Source organism: Platalea leucorodia (genome assembly GCF_965183815.1).
Source record: "Platalea leucorodia genome assembly, chromosome: 1".
NCBI lineage: Eukaryota > Metazoa > Chordata > Aves > Pelecaniformes > Threskiornithidae > Platalea > Platalea leucorodia.
Window position 1 is genome coordinate 151,289,336 of NC_138823.1, and position 20,759 is coordinate 151,310,094.

At 36.8% G+C, this 20,759-nt stretch overlaps 1 protein-coding gene across 4 annotated transcripts in view; it reads left to right on the forward strand.

Moving 5' to 3' along the window:
• WAC (WW domain containing adaptor with coiled-coil) overlaps nucleotides 1-20,759 on the forward strand; it is a 65,069-nt gene that overhangs the window by 25,908 nt on the left and 18,402 nt on the right. For 3 of the 4 annotated variants that reach the window (XM_082322336.1, XM_082322338.1, XM_082322335.1), the window contains exons 5-10: nucleotides 245-360; nucleotides 834-946; nucleotides 2,412-2,720; nucleotides 12,812-13,057; nucleotides 15,093-15,215; nucleotides 16,264-16,412. In XM_082322336.1, the coding sequence (XP_082178462.1) occupies nucleotides 245-360; nucleotides 834-946; nucleotides 2,412-2,720; nucleotides 12,812-13,057; nucleotides 15,093-15,215; nucleotides 16,264-16,412 (1,056 nt within the window). The remainder of the gene's footprint in view (nucleotides 1-244; nucleotides 361-833; nucleotides 947-2,411; nucleotides 2,721-12,811; nucleotides 13,058-15,092; nucleotides 15,216-16,263; nucleotides 16,413-20,759) is intronic. The other variant, XM_082322337.1, reaches the window with a different exon arrangement.

Consider the following 20,759-nt stretch of genomic DNA (forward strand, 5'->3'; position numbering starts at 1 on the left):
CTATTAGATTTTTTTCAGGGATGATGGGAATAAAACAGAGGAAACTAATGCAGAATGCAGCAGGAGCATAGTGGTCACATCTTTAAACTATCAAAATGAAACAGGCATTTAGAGATGGTATAAATGGAAAGCCGTGGTATGTGTGCATATGAGGATGCCATGTGGTTTTAAAAATGGTGGAAGCTTTTAAATTTGTATATTACAGCTCTCTAGTCCTTTTTCCAACACTGTTTGTATTTTAAAGGCTTACGATTCTGCGGACGATTGGTCTGAACACATCAGCTCTTCAGGCAAAAAATACTACTACAACTGCCGAACAGAAGTTTCACAATGGGAAAAACCAAAAGAGTGGCTGGAAAGGTATATGTGTGTGTCTGTTTTCATTGTATAAAGAAGAAATATTCTTAAACCTCGTTTAAGAGCAGCTGAGCTTATCTACTAGATTACTGCTATAAAAGATTGTGGTCCAAGTCTCCAGTGTTCCTACCCTTACCGTGACCTCTGGCACCTATTTTATCCCTTGATTATCCGGAGCAGGAGGGGGAAGAGTGGTTGGTTTGGGTTTTTGTTTTTTTTGGTGAGGTGGGGTTTTTCGTTTTCTTTTGGGTTTTGTTTTGGCGGTTTGTTTGGGTTTTTTTCAATGTTAATGAGCTGAACTGGTATACTGGGGGCTTCGGGAAGCACTGCTGTAAGGAAGCAGTGGCTGGAGTTTGCCTACCCTGTCTGTAGCAGCAAGCTCTTAGTTTAGTTCATCTCATGTAACTTCACCCATAGAAAGTGTTATATTATTAGATGATGTAAGTTCTTACTTAACTTGTGTTTCTTTCCTTCAGAGAGCAGAGACAAAAAGAAGCAAGCAAAATGTCAGTTAACAGTTTTCCAAAAGATAGGGATTACAGAAGAGAGGTGATGCAGGCGACAGCTGCCAGTGGGTTTGCCAGTGGAAGTATGTGGTTTTTTTACAGTAATATATTCTTGCCTTGTTTGCATTACTGTTTTCTTTTCCAAACTTAAAAAAAAAAAACTTTTAAATCCCTTTCCTTAGCTGTTTTTCTCACCTTTTTACATAAAAAGGCCAAAGCGGATAACACAGACGGCTCCCCCAAATGTTGTTTCTTAAAATAACTTCAAGCCTTTACTAGTACAACACTTGCTTAATGCTTTTGATGGTACTCCTCCTTTTTGCAGCTTTTACTGCCTAATTTAATTATCTTTAGAGGTAGTTATTGAAACAACTTGCACAGTTTATGGTGTAGTTGGACTGTTGTGATCATTGAGACATGTTAATGTCATATTCTGAGCTTAAAAACAGAGGAGCAGGGGTCTCTTCTAAAACCTTAATTTCACATCTGAAAATAATAAGCTAATTTAATGGATTATGAGACTTGTGTACATTATTGAAAGCATATTTTTACCGTGCCAGTACTGTTAGCAAAGCCTTTCCCAGACTATGAATTTCTGATACTTGGAATTTTTTTTCTTGATACCTAGCTTTAATCTTTGTAAGTCTTTTCTGGGAAATGGTTGAACTGTGAGATTCTTTCTGTAAGCTGATGTAGTTTGGGTGAATTTGTAGCATAGTTCTCAGGGTGGTTTGAAGGCAGATGCCACAGTATTAATCTCCACCCCCACCCCTTGCCTGGGACTTGACAACGCAGAGTTCTGTGAAGGGCTGTTTTTCTGTGTGTGCTGAAACATACTGCATATGCTAAAACATACTGTATGCTACAAAAAGATAGCAGAAATGCATATTGCAGTAACTATTTGTTTTGTGACAGGTGAAAATCTAGGAATCAATAAAAAGAATTACTCTATATTTGCTCGGTATGTGCCTGTGTAGCATATTTTAAAGTCTCTGATCGTGTGACAAATGCAGAATAGTCACTCATTTAATATATAGTCGTCTTGAATTAATTCAACTGAAAGTAAATTCTTTGTAGTAGTACTCAAGTGACTTGAAGTGGAATTCTTTGAAGGCTAGAATTTGAAACTATTAAATTATACTCGATGTTCAGGATTTTCAATGAACAAAAGAAAAACGGCACGAATTATCTGGTCACACTAAATATAAGATGGAAATAATAGATTTTGATTCAGATTTTTTAGGAGACTTCAAAAGTTAACTTGACTGTAACACTCGTTATAAAGCAGCCTTTCATCAAAACACAGTGCTTAACCGGAACTCTAAATCAAGCAAAGGTCAGAGAAAATGCATTTTGTCAGTGAGTAAAATTAAATTTTGCCTTTTTTGATACTGATCTACTTGAGGCTTTTTTTAATCATAAGAAGTTCAATCAGCTCTAGTTGTTGATGTGCAGCTGTATTAATCAAAGTCACTGCAGTCTTAGACAAGTTTCTAATTTAATCTTTTTTTTCTTATTGCAACGTTACTTGGGGAATCCTGAAAAAAGTGGAAGACAAGCATTCCAGTGACGCCAGTAGTATGCTCCCACAGAATATTTTATCTCAAACAAGCAGGCACAATGACAGAGACTACAGACTGCCAAGAGCAGAGACTCACAGTAGTTCTACTCCAGTACAGCATCCCATCAAACCAGTGGTTCATCCAACTGCTACCCCAAGCACTGTTCCTCCTAGTCCATTTTCTCTACAATCTGATCACCAGCCAAAGAAATCCTTTGATGCTAATGGAGCATCTACTTTATCAAAACTGCCTACATCCACATCTTCCATCCCTGCACAGAAAACAGAGAGAAAAGGTATGTCTGATGCAATTCCTTCTAGTATTTAAGAGGATGCATTGCATTTGCATTGTTTGTTCGAAATATGTTAGTTCTAGAATTTAGATATTTTTCCTGTTGATTGTGTGTGCTTAGAAACCGATTACTGTTTTGATGTGTTTATTTCCCCTTAAACCATGCTTGCTATATCTTACACAACTTCAAATTGACACTGCAATATTTGCTGTTTATTGGCTTATTCTGTAAATTATAAATTCAAATGATAATTTAAAAGACGTATTTTTAGTAGGGCGTATTTTAATTTTTGTCCTTCCTCATGTTGATTTGGATCTTTGCCATTATTTGGGTTCTTAACATAGATGTAGTTACAGCATTTGAAAGTCATTTTGGACCATTATGTTTTATGAACTGCTGTTACTGTTTGGAATGCCAGTGTCAAACTTTTCAATAAACACAAGTGCAATTCTTAGAGAAAGCAACAGTTTTCTATATGTCTGTAACAGCTACTCTCCTGTTCTGATCTGTGTCTTGACATATACTGGATCTTCAGCTCTAAAGCTGCTGAAAGTTTGTATTTCTCTATAATACATACAAGAAACATTTAGAGTCATCAAGCAAAGATCAGGACTTTACTGTGCATTGTTCGTGACTCTTCAGAAGTTTATATTTTAATTGGATTTACTTCATTATTAGGGAAGAAAAGCTCAAGAAGATTGTGAGAATGGAGATGTGTGTTGTTAGTGATAGTGTGATACTTTGGTATAGTCAAATTCTTCAAGAGTAACATTGTATAAGAAAACTCTATTTTGGGGGCTTTGGGAGGGGAAAAAGTAATTTTTTATAAACATGTCTTTTTATTTTAAAATACTGCTTAATTAGTATGACACTGAATTCTTTTTTGAAAGGTGACTTGTTGCCCTGTTGATATTTGCAAGCCTGTCTAGTTACAGAAGAATAGTGCAGTGCTAAAAAGAAGACCAAAAAGGCTCAGGTCTGACATTGGTCTTACACCCTGCATTTACTTTCCTGCCTTCCAGTCTTCTTTATTAAAGAATTCCAGCTTTTACACAGAGATAAGTGCACTTGGCCGTCCAAAATATCCAAACAATACCATACATTGGCAAATACTGCAATGTAAGAAGGTTGTGCATGCAAAGAAATTTTGTATGTTTTTCTTGAGACTTTGTGCAATTTTTTATGACCTGGTACATGAATGTTGACTATAAACTACAGAGGAACTGAAGATTTTTAGCAAGCCTTTTTTTATTCAACACAGTAAAGGAAGAAGTAAGGTGTACTGGTTTATGCATGGTTCTTGTACTGAAAACATAATTACCTGCTTCAGTTCAGCCTCTGTGTTCTGATTGCCATTTGATACTTTTAAACACGACAGTGCAAAACATCCATGTTAAATGTTCTCTCCTTTTAGCATACCCTCTCTATTTTCATTACTATCTTTAAAATACACTTAAAGAAAACCCTTTTTATTACTCAGTTCTGGCATGTGCTTGATTCCTGTTTGGTGTGTGATCAGACTTCAAACTGGACATATTCTTTCCCTGCTTTACTGTGTACCTTTATTAGTTGCTTCCACTTAAATTGAGCAACTGAATCTTAGTGCAATAGAAGGAATTTCCCATTGTGACAACTGCTACAAATGTTGGCAGGGAGTTCTGGTATTTCTTACATACGACATTCATTTGAGAACATAGAATTGGGTATGAATAGTGAAATGGATCGCACAGGGCGGTCTTGACACTATAAATCTTACTTTAGAATCCATGTTACCATGGATGGTTCCATATTAAATAATCACTTCATTTCTGTATTCCTGTGTGTTTTTTTTAAGTTTATATGGATTAAATGGATAGATTCTCTGTAATACTCTTGCCTCGCTGATGTAAGTGTTTCATGGCACTTCGTTGTGAGCAAATAGAAGACTTCCTGAGCTTCAGACAGGGTGGATTACAGAAAGTTAGTACGTGATTGAAGAATTAGAATAGATGAATGAATATTAGGCTTGAAATATTTATTCCAGAAAATGTGAGTTTTCCCATGTTGCTTGAATACCTCTCTTCTTACAGAAGGAGAAAATTTCAGTGTAGCTTATGTTATGATAAAGAGATCATTCATAGTCTTGCCTTTTTCTTTTGTTATGAATGTTGGACTGTTGTTTGTTTGTTTGTTTGTTTGTTTGTTTTTTTAAATAAGAAATTTGACCAGTATAATTTCTGCACCATTTTACATATTTAAATTTAAAAGAAGGGAGGAAGCAGTGTTGTACATTGGGATGTTGTGGGATGGTTTGCTTCTGTTACTCATTTTCCCAGAGGTGACTGTGAACCTGTAGTACTATGGGTATGCAGCATTTAAAATTATTTGTTTGTAGCTGTTATACAAAATGAAAAAACAAAATTGTCCTGAGACACTCAGTTTAAACAATCTTCTAAAAGTATCTTTGTAAAATTGGAAAATAGTTTGAGGGGTTTATTTTTACACTAGTAAAGCAAACAGCCCTTGATCTTTTTTTGTTCACTAGCTGTGCCATCCCTCTCTCTTTCTAAAAAGAGGTAAAGCTGTATTTTTTGCTTATAAAAATAGCTTGGTCCAAATGACTGAATAGTATGTGCAGTAGTCCTTGCCTAAATGAGTTCTTGCTTCGTGTCGATGTGTTACTGGCAGCCTTATGCCAGCATATATGTACCACTGTTTTAATAGTTCTGTTCTTAGTGTGTATTTTTTAATGCAGTAGTAGTTGTGAAAAACAAAACGACAAAAAACCACAAAAACCAACAACAACACTTTTTTCAGCTCAATCTCTTTTGCTGCAGGGGTATGTTGTAGTCCCACAAGGAGATTGAATAAAATCCCTGGCTGAACTATAGCTCAGCTGTTAGCGGTAGTCCTCTGCCCTCAATGGCTGGCAGTAGTGGAGAGTTCCTGGGGAACTATTTGACCTCTACCCTTTGGTTTGAATGTTCCAGTCAGAATCTGCTGCTTCTGTTTGTGCTCACTGTGAGTGCTTTATGCAGGTAAAGTGTGGGGTTGCTTTTCCTACTTTTTGGCTGCTTTATCTGTAGGGCACATCACATTTTCCTATTTCTAATTTAGCTGCTGAATCAAATGTTGTATTGTCCATATCTTAACAATGTGTCTGTCTGTAGAATACTTCTCACAGCTTTCCTCTGAGTTCCATCAGGCAGCACTTCTGTTTCTGGTGCAGCAATACTCTGAAATTTTCCTGAGAGAACTCAGCAAGCTGGCCAGGGCAGTGCTGGGTGGGTTGTGACCCTGATGCTGACAGATTAAACTGGTTGGTCAGTGACTGCTGAGGTTCTTCCTCATCCTTTTCTCACCCCCGTGGTTTTCTCAATTGTAACACTTGCTAGTCTTTAGCAGTCGGTTATTAACATTACCCCTGGTATCATTGCATATTCTTTGGCTGAGTTTTGCAGTTTTAAGTATATTACTCAATTCATACAGTAGTTAGAAAAAATTACACTAGCGAGACTTACAGGTTTCTTCTGGTACTTTATGCTTGTTTGCTGAGCATTGCTGTTATGTTTATTTTGGCAGCAGATATAAATTACAAAAATTAAGTTTTAAGATTGCAGTAATCCAAATGAGAAGAATACGGAATTCTTTTGTATTATAAAGAATTTGAGTGTATTTGAGAACCCAGTTCCTGTTGTTGCCGTAGTTTCATTTGGCCAAATGTGTTTACAAAATGCATTGCTTTTAAATACTTATATATTTTGGTGTGGCCTTGGTAGATCAGAGCTGAATTATGTAAAAAAGCTGATTGTGACTGTCGCTGCTCAGAGAACTTAGTTGGTGCACTGTACACTTAAGGTACTTCAGCACAGATGTATGTGTTAGGATTCTTAATCATTAGCAGTAAATCAAGCAGTTGGGTTAGCTGTTCTAGGTGGTAGTTTTTTAATCAGTATAGCAGAGGTGAGGTTTATGGAGCAATAAGGCATTGAATTTCTGAAAATTTTGTAATGCAGTTTTCCTCCAGCACTCTGTGAGAGCACACGTGCATGACTGTTGCTAGCAGAGCAAAGATACAACTCAAGCTCACAATAGAGTGACTGGGTAATATTGTAGTGTTGAATTTGAAGGACTTTGAATGTGTTGGGTTTGTTTTTAATTACATTAAAAGATTGCATCAGTAGTAAAAGCTATTGGAACGCTCAAGGGGTCACATTGATAATTTGGGAGTTACCCAGTCAACAGTAAGAAAGCAATTTCCATGTCATTTAAAAAAAATCTTTGTTGAAATAAATCGTCTGTCCACATATGCGGCAGAATAAGAGCAAGCTATATATAGCAGTATTTTAAAGCTACTCTTTGTATAGGGAGTACTAGTACATTAGTTGTCAGAAGGAGGACTGTAAAGGAAGTTATTGCACAAAAAATGCATTTCCTCTTTTTCTCTTTTTTTCCCCACTCACTTCTCTGTCACACTAACATGCGTGAATAACTTGGCACACCGTGGGCGAGAAGGGAGTGAGCAAGTACTAGCAACAGGTACTTAAAGGACTCCAGCAGGTAGATCGGGGTGACTGAGGTGCAACAGAGGAGTGGGAGTGTTTGTGTCAAGAGCTCTTCGTCGAAACAGAGTAGCTGAACAGTCAAAAGACTTAGTTTTTCATCCCCTTGCATTAAACCTAGTCTCAATAACTTAATATTTTAACTGTAAGATACTAGGCCGAGAATTGCCTTTCAGAATGAGATTCACTAGTGGATCAGCTGTTTGCTTAGGAGGAAGGGTTCGTGTTGTGAGGGGCAGAGATTGGTAACGGCAAGATTAAGTAGCATTTTAATATACTGCCTCAAACTCTGAGAAGCTAAGCGTTTGCCTTCTTGTATCTAGGTTGTAATTGAAAAATATTGTGGCACAACTGCTGAAAATGATCTGTGGTATTTTTTCTGAAAGGATTACTTGGCCTTGTTATTAAAAAATCCACACTGCTTGGAAATACGCAGTGTAATGTTTCCATTCTGACTTGATATGATGTTTCTGGGACAAGCAATAGCTTTCAGTTTACTTCAGTTCAGATACCTCGTTGTGAAACCTGCAGCAAAGACGCACCTTTGTCATACAGGTTCTTGTTATAGAGAGCACTGCCTGATAACTCAGACTTCTCTCCTTTTTGTCCAAAAGATATGATTGCAGTTCACACTCCCAGCAGAGTGGTTTATGGATAGAAATCCCTTTCCTAATCATTGCGGTCTTCAAAAATTACTTTCATTATAAAAAGTATTTTTTCTTGCTCCATTTTAATGTAAAACCAATTAACAGTTCTTCGCATTAAGTTAATCTCCACATCTAGTTGTTTTTGTTTCCCATCTGGTTACTTTATTTTCCTCCCCCCCCCCTTTTTTTTTTGGATGGCTTTATTTCTTGCTCTTTTTTTTTTTCCCATATGATGAAAGTTGATGGTCCAGAAACTTTTGTAGTTCTGTATTGTAGTTCTGTATGTAGGTTGCATCTAATTAGCTTGTTTACATGATGGTCAGAAAGCAAAAAAGTATTTTCATATTGTTGCAACACAGTAAATTGATTTTTTTTTTTAGAAGTTTTCTTAAAAGCTCCAGAAGTTGAAACTTCATTGTGCTTAGCTTATCATGGAAAAATTGGTGCAAAGTCATATTTTTTAAATGACAAAAAATAATTTAAAAAATAATCTAATTTTTTATTTATTCAGAGGAAGAGCTAAAACATAAATTTTTAATTAACAAAGTTTTCAACAGTTCAAAAGATCACAGTGGGTTATGTTCTGCTTTTGTTTTTAATTTTTTTTTTTTATTATTAATTTAAAAGTTTTCCTTGGGACTTCCATGATAATAGCTGAAATTTTATGTGAGGTTGAAGAGTCATTTGCATGGGAATTGGTGCTGACAATGAAGAGGCTGCAGTTTCCCTGTCCAATAGCGGGCAACTTCAGTCATAGCCTAAGACTTCCGCAGGCCTTGCAGCATAGTTCATCTTTTCTTTAAGAATATTTTTTGTATAAGACAGACCAAATTTCCATTTTCTGTTTGTAAAATTTCAGTTGTGGGTTCAAAATTAGTCTAATTGATGTATTAATGGTTCAAATTAGGTTTATGAATGACTGCCATGTAATCAGAAGCCTTCTTTTGCAATAATACTGTAGATAGCTTGTTAATGAACGTGAACTTATGTTGACACAGGTGTAGAGACCAGTGTATCAGAGTTGTAGAACCAAAGGACTTAGATTTGTAAAGGTATTTAACTGTTCTTAGTATGCTGTGTTCCTTTTTGACTGTATTTTGTGATGGTTGAGGCTTCAAATGCATTTAACAATTACAGGACTGAATAATTCTAAGCATTTTTTAAAAATCTGAATAAATGTTTTAGAAAGTTGGAAATAGTGTTTAAATGTTGAAAAGTAAACTTAACTGTTTGGCAAAATATACAATGAAACAGCCTCTCAAAGCAGATCAGAAAGGGGAATTAGGGAGGAAAAGGTGGGAGTGAGAAGTTTCTGCTTCTGTTTGTGGAAATAGCAGGGGAAATGCACACACCCCAGTGAGTGATATCTGAGGATTTTTGTGAAACAAACATTTCTTGAGGAATTTTGATGAGCTGTGTTAACTTCAAAGGCGAAACTTGCAAGTTCGGTATAGGATCATAAATTAAACCAGTTTTAAACTTTTGTAATTATATTATACAAAAATGGGTGTGTAGATATTTAGAGGCTTTGTTTATTGGCAGTATTTCTTGGATTTATTTCTGTGAAATCAAGTGTCCAGTCTGGTAGCCGTGGAGTAAGGTTGGTTTAAATTAAGGTAATGAAAGTTGTGATTATACAGAACTAATCCGTAGTCTATGTTTTTTAGCATGTTTGTTTTCATCACAAAGGAGTTTCCCTTTGTAGAGAAGAAAATAGCCATTCAGGCTGCTTAATACACACAAGAAATACTTGTGTTTCCACGAATACTTTTTGCAATTTTTTTTGGCAGAAATAGGTTTATAGCCTTTATTTCACTATGAATAATTTAAATTACTTAATTTGTGAAGTGCAGTGATGCTCTGAGTATTCACTGAACTCTGCATCCTCTATGATGGTAATAACAGTTGTTATACTCTGTATATGTAGATAGTCATGATCATAGAGATGTATTCTTTCGTAACGTTTGGACTGGTGGTTTTGTAATTTTAACCATCTCAAAAGATTGGAATGTTAGTGTTAGAGACCATCATTTTTCCACATCATTTTCTCTAGGTGAGAAATCTGGGTGATTGTACAAAAAATATCTTTTACAGATATATTTTAATGCATACCTAAAATACCTGCAGTAATACAGCTACAGCATAGTGTCTCCATATTGTCTAAAAGAATTAACTGGACTGTGTTGTTTTCATGTAATTCAGTTTGTATTTTTGTGGCAGAGAAGCTCACCCAAACTAAAGTACTTCTACAGACCTCTTGGAATTCAGTGGTTTTGTATTACATATTTTGAGTCTCTTTATTCAAGAAGTGAGTAAATACCCAGAACTGGTCTTAAGGTTTGTCTTCACTGTGTTGTTAGCTCGAGTTTGCTTTTGATTCAGTTTACTTTGTGTACAAAACTGCAGCATGGGTGAAAAATACTTCCAGCTGTTTGGTATGGTGGTGTGGTTTGAAGCTCAGGTATTGCTTATGTGAATTAATAATATAGTAGTGACTTGCTTGTTTACTTAAAATAACTCAATCTAACTGTGAAGACAAGCCTAACTACATTAAATACGTTTTTAAATTAGTGCTGGCAGTTGTTTGGTATTTTTTTTCTGTTTTGTTTTGTTTTTTTTAAATTAGGGTGTTTTGTTGTTTGTTTTTGGTTTGGTTCTTTGTAAGGTTCTCAAAACTGTAGGGTAGGAGACTTGTACATAAAAGTACTAACATGCCGCAGTGTGCTTAATTCCCTTGCTTTTGTCTGCCAGTGTATCTCATTGTCCTTATTTGGACCATGACAGATCCAAGTTCAATTTATATTTTACATGTTTTTGTAGTAGGATAAGATTATTGTTTGCTTGATGTGTCTTGACTTGCAGTTGTCTTAATAAGTTTACTTTGAACACCATAACATAAGATTTTGTATGTAATACTTCTGTAACAGAGACTTTTACTAATGACTTACTGTTTTAAGGGGAGGCTAATACCTAATCAGCTGTCCTGGTCACATGTTACTGAAAGCCATGTGAAAATTTTGTGACTGTTTTCTTTCCTCTTCAGTCTTTGTAACACTTCTTATCCCTTTGTAAGGTCTTCTTATGAAAACTCCTGGCCAAATGACCAGGTCCCTTTACAGAGACATTGAAAGCCAACCCCTTGTCCTGAGGAGCTTGTAACTAGATAAGGCCGCCTCTTTTAGAAGTTTGCCTGAAACATCAAAATATGTCTGTGTGCCGTGGCTGTTGCATCCTTGCAAGCTGTCAAATTTGGATTCTTCAGTGTTTTTTTCTGGTTTAGATTTCTCAGCTACTTGACTGGAAAGGGGTTTTTTGGAGTATTTGTGACCTCTTATGAACTGTTTCTACTATAACTGCATGGAAGCAGAAATCCCCTTTCTTTTCACTGACATTTCTAATCTCATTTGATTTATGTATTGATACACTTCAGTCTTTTTTTTTTTTTTTTTTTTTTTAGGATTCTTCTCCAAATTAGTCTCAAAAGTTGCATTTAAGGCTGTCAGAAAACAAAAGCTTATAGAAATTTTGTAGCATTTTATTCTTCCATACTAAACCAAATCAAGATCTTTTCATTTTTCTTTTTACCAAAAGTCAGCTGCCTCTTACCTTGACCATCTCTCCAAAGAAAAAAAAAAAAACAAACACACCTTTAGAGTAAAAGAGTTTCCCAGCCAGTTATTTCAGCTTTCATTTGGGTTTTTGCCTGAAATCTGGAATATCCAAGTTGACATTCTCTGCCCGGTTTGAGGCGGGTTTAAAATCCAGGTTTTGAATGTTATGGGCAAGCATCCTGGGTGAGATCTGGGATCCATATCCATCTTTCCACTCTTCATCCAACCTGTTTGGTGCTATAGAGGCATTAGTCTTGGCTGAATTTGGGGGCAGAAGTCTCTCATGGGTTTAATGGGGATAAGAGAAGGGGAAGCTAAAATTGAAATATAGTGGTCCAGGCTTCTTAAAGGAAGGATGTTTGAAGTGACTGATGGTACACCTACAATGAATGGAAATACTTTCAGTGCAGGAATTTCTCACAGTACAGGAATGGAGGAGAAAGTCTCATGGTAACTGGAAGTCAAACTTAATTAAATAACTCACATTAATTAGAACAAATTGCCATGCAGTATAATCGACTTTAAATACTAAGCATTTCTGTGAATAATAAGTGTTGATATTTGCTAAAATGAGATTAATAAAGGATATAGGTCTTGATGCTTCGGGAGAAGCTGAGAAGTTTGAAATTAATTATGGGCAGATAGATTTTTAGATGTTTTTTCACTCTGCTGTTGGGGATGTTAACAGCTTTTGTTTTACATTTCTAGTACAGCTCATTATCCTGTCTGTGAATCCTGAGCAATGTAGCTGGATTGTGTATGATAGACTTGGTCTTTATTTTGTAGCTTCTTGCAGTCTGGTCTCTGAATAAATGAAGTATGGCTTATGCCCTCCCCTCAAATTTGATGTATTAGCCTATCTGTAAAGTCCATGGACTATAAGGTTTTTGTTGATAGTATATTTTCCAAAGAAAGATTGGAATCACGGGTAAAAACATTGAATATGAGTATATGCACAGTAAAAGAAAAAAATCACTAAGGAATTTTTAGCTCACGTCTGTCCTAAAAATTAGGGGAAAAAAATTCCCATTTGTAATACTGGCAGCTTTCAGTCCAATACCTTGAAGTGGAAAGATTTTTTTGTGTGTGTGTATGTTCCTAATAAATATTAGGTTCAATAGCCTAAATTACACTAGATATCAAATATCTTCAATTTTTGTTATATTCTTTTTTTTTTTTTTCTTGTAATGATAGTTAAGCATTTGATCTTCTGAATTTCATATGAATATTGTAGTAGTGAGAAGTTGTCAGGTTATATTGGGGAAAATGAAAATTACTGTCTGTCTTCTGTTCAGAGTCTGCATCTGTGGACAAGTCTGTATCCCATTCTTGCACAACTCCTTCTACATCTTCTGCTTCTGGACTGAATCCAACCTCTGCGCCTGCTTCATCTGCTCCTACAGTTCCTGTCTCACCTGTCCCACAATCACCAATTCCTCCGTTACTTCAGGACCCAAATCTCCTTCGACAGCTGCTGCCTGCACTGCAAGCCACCTTGCAGCTTAATAATTCTAGCGTAGATATATCCAAAATCAATGAAGGTAAGGATTCTTTAAAGTTCATGTAATCTCTTATTTACACACATTAGTATATTATTGGATACTAAGCTGTAGTGAATGCAAGCCTTACTTTAAATTAAAAGTGAATAAATGAATCCCTAGATAAAGTGGGGATTGTTTTTCTTTGTGTGTTTTTTTTTTTTTTTTTTTTTTCTGTTAAACCCTTTTAAATTAGCCAAGTAACGTTTAAGGTTGTTAAGCTAATAAATGCTGATGTATGTGAGCAGTCTGATTGAGACTGGTGACTTAATCGCTGTATCAGCATTCATCTGTTGCACAAAATTTAGTTAGAGCTTTTTGTTCTTTTGTTTCGTGCAGTTTTCTTTGTTTTCTGTAGTTTGTGCTGCTATTCTAATAGTGTGTGTTCACAAATACTGAAACTTCTAGGGATTCTTAAATCTTGTTGCCTGTCAACTTTTTTTCTTTAACAGAACATGTTAGCCTCTGAATAAAGATAGCATATCAGTAATTTTGCTAGCAAATTAAATTTTGTGCATGTAATTGCTGTATCCCTTAGATTTTTGTCACATTGGCCTAGTTTATTAGAAGAAAGTTTAGAACAAGCTATAGTGCCTTTTGCTGCAAGAACAGGCAGAGTTAATGCATTTTGAATGTAATTTTATCTAATGTGTTGTCTGCATGTGGCAGTTTACTGATGAAGGAAGTAGTGTGGGATTTTTTGGTTGCTTCTTTGAACTTCTTGTGCACTGATCACCGATTCAAATAGGAAGCAAAAAATTTACATGTAGTGCCCAGAGTTAATTAATTTTTTAAAAGTGCAAATTATGGAAGTCTTTATTTAATTTACTTACTTTAATTTACTTTATTTAATTTACTTAAAATTTTACTATTATGTACGTTACAATTATTTATAAGGAAAAGCTGTCAATTGACTTTCTTTTAATGAGCAAATATTATGGCTTCATTGAGTACTAATAGGTGAGTTGGTGATTGTTTTTTCTTGTGCCAGGGAGAAGCTTTTAAAACTGTAGTGCACTAGGCTGGACTGTAAAAGTAGGAGTATCGTGGTTGTTTGTGTTAAAAAATGAAAGGTCCAATCAAGACTCCAACTGTATTTTATTAGAGAGCTGCCAGTTTAAGTTCCTAGTCATTTTCTCTTGCCGTATCTGAGCAGCACCTGTGCCTGTCTCGGAACAAGAGTGTTTAGTATTGTTCTGGTGGCACGAGGGCCTGGCTGGCAGGTCCATGTGGGCAGAGTGACTTCACCTTGTGCAGCAGGACTGCCCTTACTGTGCAGATGATGCAGAGTGAGTCAGTTTTTTCAGACTTGTGCATGGGTAGTGTATGTTCAGGAAGTATCCCACAGAGCCTGCAGACCTTTTTGAAAAGATTAGTTCAGAAGCTGGGTCTCGCTGTAAGATGCTCTTCCTGTGTTGTGCAGTTTTAAAGCGGTTGAAAATGATTCATTTTTTTACTGGAAGAGAGGGGGATGGGACAGCTAAACCCAGAACAAAAAAGTTTGAGAGTGAGTTTGTTTGTTTGTTTGTTTTTTCCTAAGAAGAAACACTTTAAGTGTCTGGATTTTTAACTTGAAAGATCTTTTCTTTTTCCTTGAACAGGAAGTCTTCCCCCCCATCTCTTTTAGTGAGTCAACGTGATACTGCTTTTTTGCTTTTTTTTAAAAAACTATTGTAGTTTAAAAAAAGAACCCACACATTCTGCTTACTACAATCACAAATTGAACAAATGTTCTCAATGTTTACAAGAACTATTATTGATCCATGAGGTCAAGCTGAAGAGTTAAAGTTATTTTCTGAAATAATTTTTTTAGTGTATGTCTCAAAGATAAAACTACTAAATAAAGGACTTGGTTAGACATGCCAAGCATTCATGAATTGAATTAAAGTGATTGAAAAATAGTTCAGGTGGCTCTTTGGTCTATTGTGGATATGGGAACAATATCAGAAAGAAAATGCAGCTTAAATGTATTTAGCCAGTTTGAACAGTTTAAAGTGATTTTCTAGAACTGCCAGTAAAACAGAATGTTTGTTTTTAGTTCTAACAGCAGCTGTGACACAAGCCTCTCTGCAGTCTATACTCCATAAAATTCTTACTGCTGGACCATCTGCTTTCAATATCACTTCCCTAATTTCTCAAGCTGCACAACTGTCTACGCAAGGTATTCGGAGTCTTCTTTTCACTTATGTAAAATTGTTCCGTTGCATTTTATAAAGGCTGATACAATTGAAACTTGCAGAAGCTGTCTCTTGTCCCATCTTTGGCCATCTGGTGTGGAGGATGTCGAATGACTTCTTTTTCCAAAGACAGGATAAGAAATGGTTACTTGGGGAGCAGGAAGCTGACACACAACTAAGTAAATGCACTTCTCTGTCTCGCCTTTTGGGATTTTCTTTGTACGTTTAACTAACTCTGTATGAGTAATGTGAAACATGTGCGAGACCCTCTCAATTTATTTTGAACCTTAATTAGATGTTATTTAATGTTCAATATAAAACACAACTCTTCCTTGCTTGAACACCCTTTTTGTAATACTGTGCAACTGTGACTCTTGGGGGAGGCCTTAAATTCTTAAAAGAAAGTTTATTCTGTCTGGTGGGGGTTTTTTTGTAGTCTTCTGTAAATAATATTTTTCAGCTTCAGGCAAGATATTCCTTCAGGTATCTCCAATACATTCTGGTTTGTAACTTAATAAAGCTAGAAACTTAAACGAAAACAATAAATGCAGTCATGTTATTGAGCAGGTAGGCAGTATTATGCTAATGCTAATTTTTAACCAGTGATTAAAACGTCAGTGGGGGCTGTTGGTAGATGCCTGGAATTCGTGAATATGTTTCTAGATAACCTGTTCATGCATTCTTTCGGTTAAATTGAAAAAAATAGGAAATTTTTTTCCTCTAAAACAGGAATTGCAAATTAAACTAATTTAGTCTCTCCATGTGTAAAAAGCATTGCATAATAGCTGCTTCTCTTTCCCCCTCCCCTCAAGTTTTAGAAGTGGAGGGTTTGGGGAAAATACAATTCTTTAGGTAGGATTATTGAACATTTGATTGTTCCAGTTGTTCGCCCCCCCCAGCTGTCTCAAGGTGAGTATGTTTGTATATTATCTAATACAGCATACCACAAAGTAGAAAAAGAAAATTTTATTCACATTTAAAATAGGATACAGTTTTATTAAAAACAATCTTTTTTTTTTTTTTTCTTTACAGCTCAGCCATCTAATCAGTCTCCAATGTCTTTAACATCTGATGCCTCATCGCCAAGATCATATGTATCTCCAAGAATAAGCACGCCTCAGACTAACACTGTTCCACTTAAACCTTTGATGACTACGCCACCGGTATCATCGCAGCAGAAGGTAAACTCCTTTTGATTTATGCCATATTGTTGAAGAAACCATTACAGGTAATACTGAGTATTGCTGCTATATATCCATGTGCTAGCAGTTATATATAGGATGATAAAATATGTATGTTATCTTTCCCAATGGAAAGAGAAACAACGGGAAGCACCTACTTGGCTGTATTTTTGCAGTACAACTCTAGCATGGAATTCTAGTACACTTTTCTGTTCTTGAAGAAAATCTTTTGCTCTGTTCAGATGTGGCCTGGAGATACTACGAAGAGATCAATATTTTAACGTATTTAAATGGAAACAAAAACTTGCTCCAAAGGCAACAGCTGATACAGTTCTCTAGACTTTAGCCAATAAAAGACTTTTAGAATGGGAGAGAAATTCTTGGGGAAGTTGTCTTGATGTAGATTTGGTTTAGAAATGTTCTAGGTGTTTGCAAGGTCAATAACATTGTCCCTTTCCCTTCGCGTGCCATCACCCCCATTCATTCAGAATTCCTTAATTGGATCAGTGACTAGGAAACATCAATTGAAGCTAACAAATAAGTTCCTAAGGTTCTTCATAAGGATGAAGTAGAAAACATAAACTTGTCTTTTTTACTTTTTTGGGGGAGGGGGTGGGGGGGGTGGGGGTGGTGGTGATTCCTCTAGTGGGTCACTGTTCAGAGGAAAAATGTCTTTTGCAGAATCTGAGCTCACTATTCCATATTCTACAAGTGGTGATATTGAGGAATAACTACAGTTGAAGCTGAGATTATTTATTGATTGATTGACTTTCTCTGTCCAGCAGATCAGAGACTGTTTTGCTGTGTACAGGTGGGGAAAGTAGATGTAATTAGAGGCACTCAAGATGAACTTCCCCTTAAGGTTTTTTCTTTTTCCTTCTTTAAAGACTGGTGTTTCGTATTATAGAGCAAGGGTGGGAAGAGATACTGGGTTAAAGGACCTGTTATGAAGGAGGATTTTGTTACTGAAGAGGACTGAAGGCAGAGCTATTGCTTTGCACCCTCTGGTGGAAAGTAACCTTTTACATTCAAGGTAGTTTTGTAGTGATAGGTAAAGCTGCAGGGCATAACGCTCTTGTCCCTTTTAGGCAAGTTTAAAAAAAAAACAAAACAAAATTAGCAGTTTCCAGTGTTGTTCTGGCTGTGAAAAATGGAAGTCTGTTGAGGAGGATTTGGACCTCTCCTAGAGGTTTGCTGCTTTCATGCAATGGGAGCTTGTCCTGTCTCTTCATTGTACAGATCTTTCTTTCAAGATTGAGACAGTCAGATTTTAACTCAGTCTATCAGTGTGTTGCTTAGTGGATGTAGTATCTCATCAGCATAAGAAGCATGAATCTAGACTTTGGGGTGAGACCAGTCTTGTTTGATTTTTTTTTTTTTTTTTTTTCTTCCCTAAAATCTGATCTGATCTGAATTCTGTCAGTGCCAGGAGGCACACAAGGCGCAAACATCGTTCTTCCACTTTGATCGGTCTGTGGCTGCGTGCTCTGGAGTCCAAGGGCCACAGCGCAGTCTTCTGTTGGTTTTTTCCTCAGGACATGACCGATCCAGTTCCATCTCCTCCTCCTCACTTCATTACTGATTTTCTCCATCTCTGCCATTTCATTTTTTTGAAAGTCGATGCTCGTCGTTTCTGCAACTTTTTATTTTTTTTCCGGGAGGAGGTAGTTGGCCTCCTGCCCAACCCCCATGACTTGGAGGGCCAGTGGTTTTTCTGTCAGGGTGGCCTTCCCTTAGGCTGCGTTGGTTCGCGGCACCTTCTTCAATTTTATCCGGTGCACCCTCCAGAGAGGGATCCCCTATCCACCACCCAGGGGACGCGCCTTCTAGCCGTGCAGCCCCAGCCGAAGGTCTTCCCTAAAATCCCTGTTCTCAAACCCCCACCCCCGCTTAGCTAAGGCATCTTTCTTTCAAGTTTTTGCTCAGAAGAGAACCTCTTATGTCTTGAAGGCCTTTAAAGAATACTTTTATCTTCAGGAGGACAGATTGCATTCCTCATTCTAGTCTAAATGCCTCATTTTCTTATATTTGAATTTTTCCGTGGGTATGACAAAAACAGAGTGATTCTTCCAGTTTGTTGTGATTGACAATGGTACAATGAACTGTGAAAGCCTCACATGTGTACTAATCCTGCTTGTTGTCTTTGTTTCTGCCCTTGGAGTGCATCCTGAATCTATGTGGTCGCGTCCCATGGCTAGGTGACAAGTAATGAAATTATCAAACAGCAGACTTGAAACAAAGACGGGAGATGCCTGGCACTTTCAAAACCTGGGATATGAAAAAGAATATTCTTAAGTTGTTTACTGTCAGTAACTGGAAGTTGATCTCTTCTGGTCTCCACAACCCAGAGATCTGTATCTACTTTATAAATAATAAATTAAAAATAAATATAAATAAAGTTCTGATCATCAGCTACATTATAAACACTGCTAAAGTTTTATCCTTTGGGATCTTCTTTATCTACAGTGTTTTTTGAAAGAAAACTTGAAGTAAGGACAGCTCAGCAGGATCCCCCCCCCCCCATTTATCCTTGTTTTATAAACTTTGCTTCTTTAGTATTTATCCTCCTCCTACAGATGTTTTCCTAGAACTGCACAGACAAACTTGAACCCACTGCCTTTCACCCAGTATAAAGGCCAGCATTTATACCTATGAAGTAGGTGGTGTGGTAGTAAACTATGCCTTAAGAGAAAGCGAAGGCAAGCCAAGTGTTGTAAGTAGGGCCAATCTGTCTTGGTAGACCAACTGTATCATTGAATATGCTTTTGGACACACAAGCTTTCCCTCAGGTTTTCAGTAGAAGCAAAAAACTTCAAGGCTAAATGCAGGTTTGAGAAGAGTTGATCTGAGTTTAGTGTAAGTCGTAACTACAGCAAGGCTGCCACTCCTCAAAAAAACAATAAAAAAAGTGTTGGTTATTTTATGCTTTGTTTGATAAGAGAATCTCCATTTACGTGCAGGGCTCTGTGATTGCCTATAGTTAGTGACTTGGCATGCAGGATTTCACCTCTGGTGTTTCGAAGGAGGGTATTGTGTGTTTTATTGATCCGTGTATAGAAGTTCTTCTGAAAGTGGTAATGTCTATGTTTTGATGAGCATACTGTGATACATTTTGAAATCACTCTATTTTAATCCATCTTTCCTTAAGACTGCACCACGATGAGGTGAGATTGCACATCCGGTTTATTTTTGAAGCACATATAATGTGGTTGCAATCGAAGTGTTAAGTGTAGTAAATTTCTGAGTTACTCATTCTAAGCTATAAGGTCTTTGCTTCAGAATGCCATTAATCCTGACGGACTGTTGTGCATTATTCTATACACTGGCAAGTTTTCACTCCCATCCCTCTGTGAGGAAGTTACAACTCTTACTACACTGGGATGTCATAACCATAAAAGCTTTCTATTTTCTAGGTATCTTGAGTAGCTTCACAGATTAGCTAAACAGAATTAGTAGTAATGCTTCACAGCAGGAGCTTTTCTTGGTTTTTGTTTTCCTCAAATTTGGTGCTAACAACAGAGCTGTTGAAATATTAACATAAATTGTGTATTAGTCCCAGAAGTAACAAATTCTTGTTCAGCAGCAGATACTTTTCCAGTTCAGTAGGGAAAGAACTTTCTTGATAGTTCTTATATTCACATAATTCAATTCCATAAGATGGGATAGCAATGAGAACTTAGGTCGTAATAGCTCCGGTGTAAGCATGTCTGTTTTAGTACTCCTTTGGATACATCAGTCAGGTTAGCTTATCCAGTTCTAAAAGTTTGAGGTAAATGATGCATAATCAAGTTGTGGTGCTGTGCCAGGACACGCTTGGTTTCAGAGCACAAGCTTGTTGGCTTAGGGTGCTTCCACACAGCAGGCGTAGACAAAGCTGAACTGGCACCATGCAAGCAAAGCCCGGTGCCAGATGCCCACATACTTGTGCTGGCTCTGGGAACACTGTAGTACCATTTGCACAGTAGGGCTTCTTACTTAGGACGGCATGAACGTGTCTGTACTGCTTTTAAGCTCAAGCTGGTATGTCTGCCTGGAGGTGTGCTGTATGCATACGGCATCTCAGGTGTCACAGACTCCAGGATCCTAGGCATCACATTTTGCTATTTAGCTGTGCCTGTGTTGTATGGTTAGAAGCTCTTCTGAATTTCTGCAAAATAACTGTGTAAAGCATATGTTACACAGACCTGTCAGGCTCAGTGAGAATGCTGCTTATAGAAATTCTTTTTTTTATTTAGCCCTTGTTATTCTTTTGTTCCTGGTACACTTACTTGGAGTCTTTGAAACACTTGGAAAATAGGGAATAGTTAAGAGTTTTTGTGGCTCGTGTATCTCACAAATCCCAGTTTT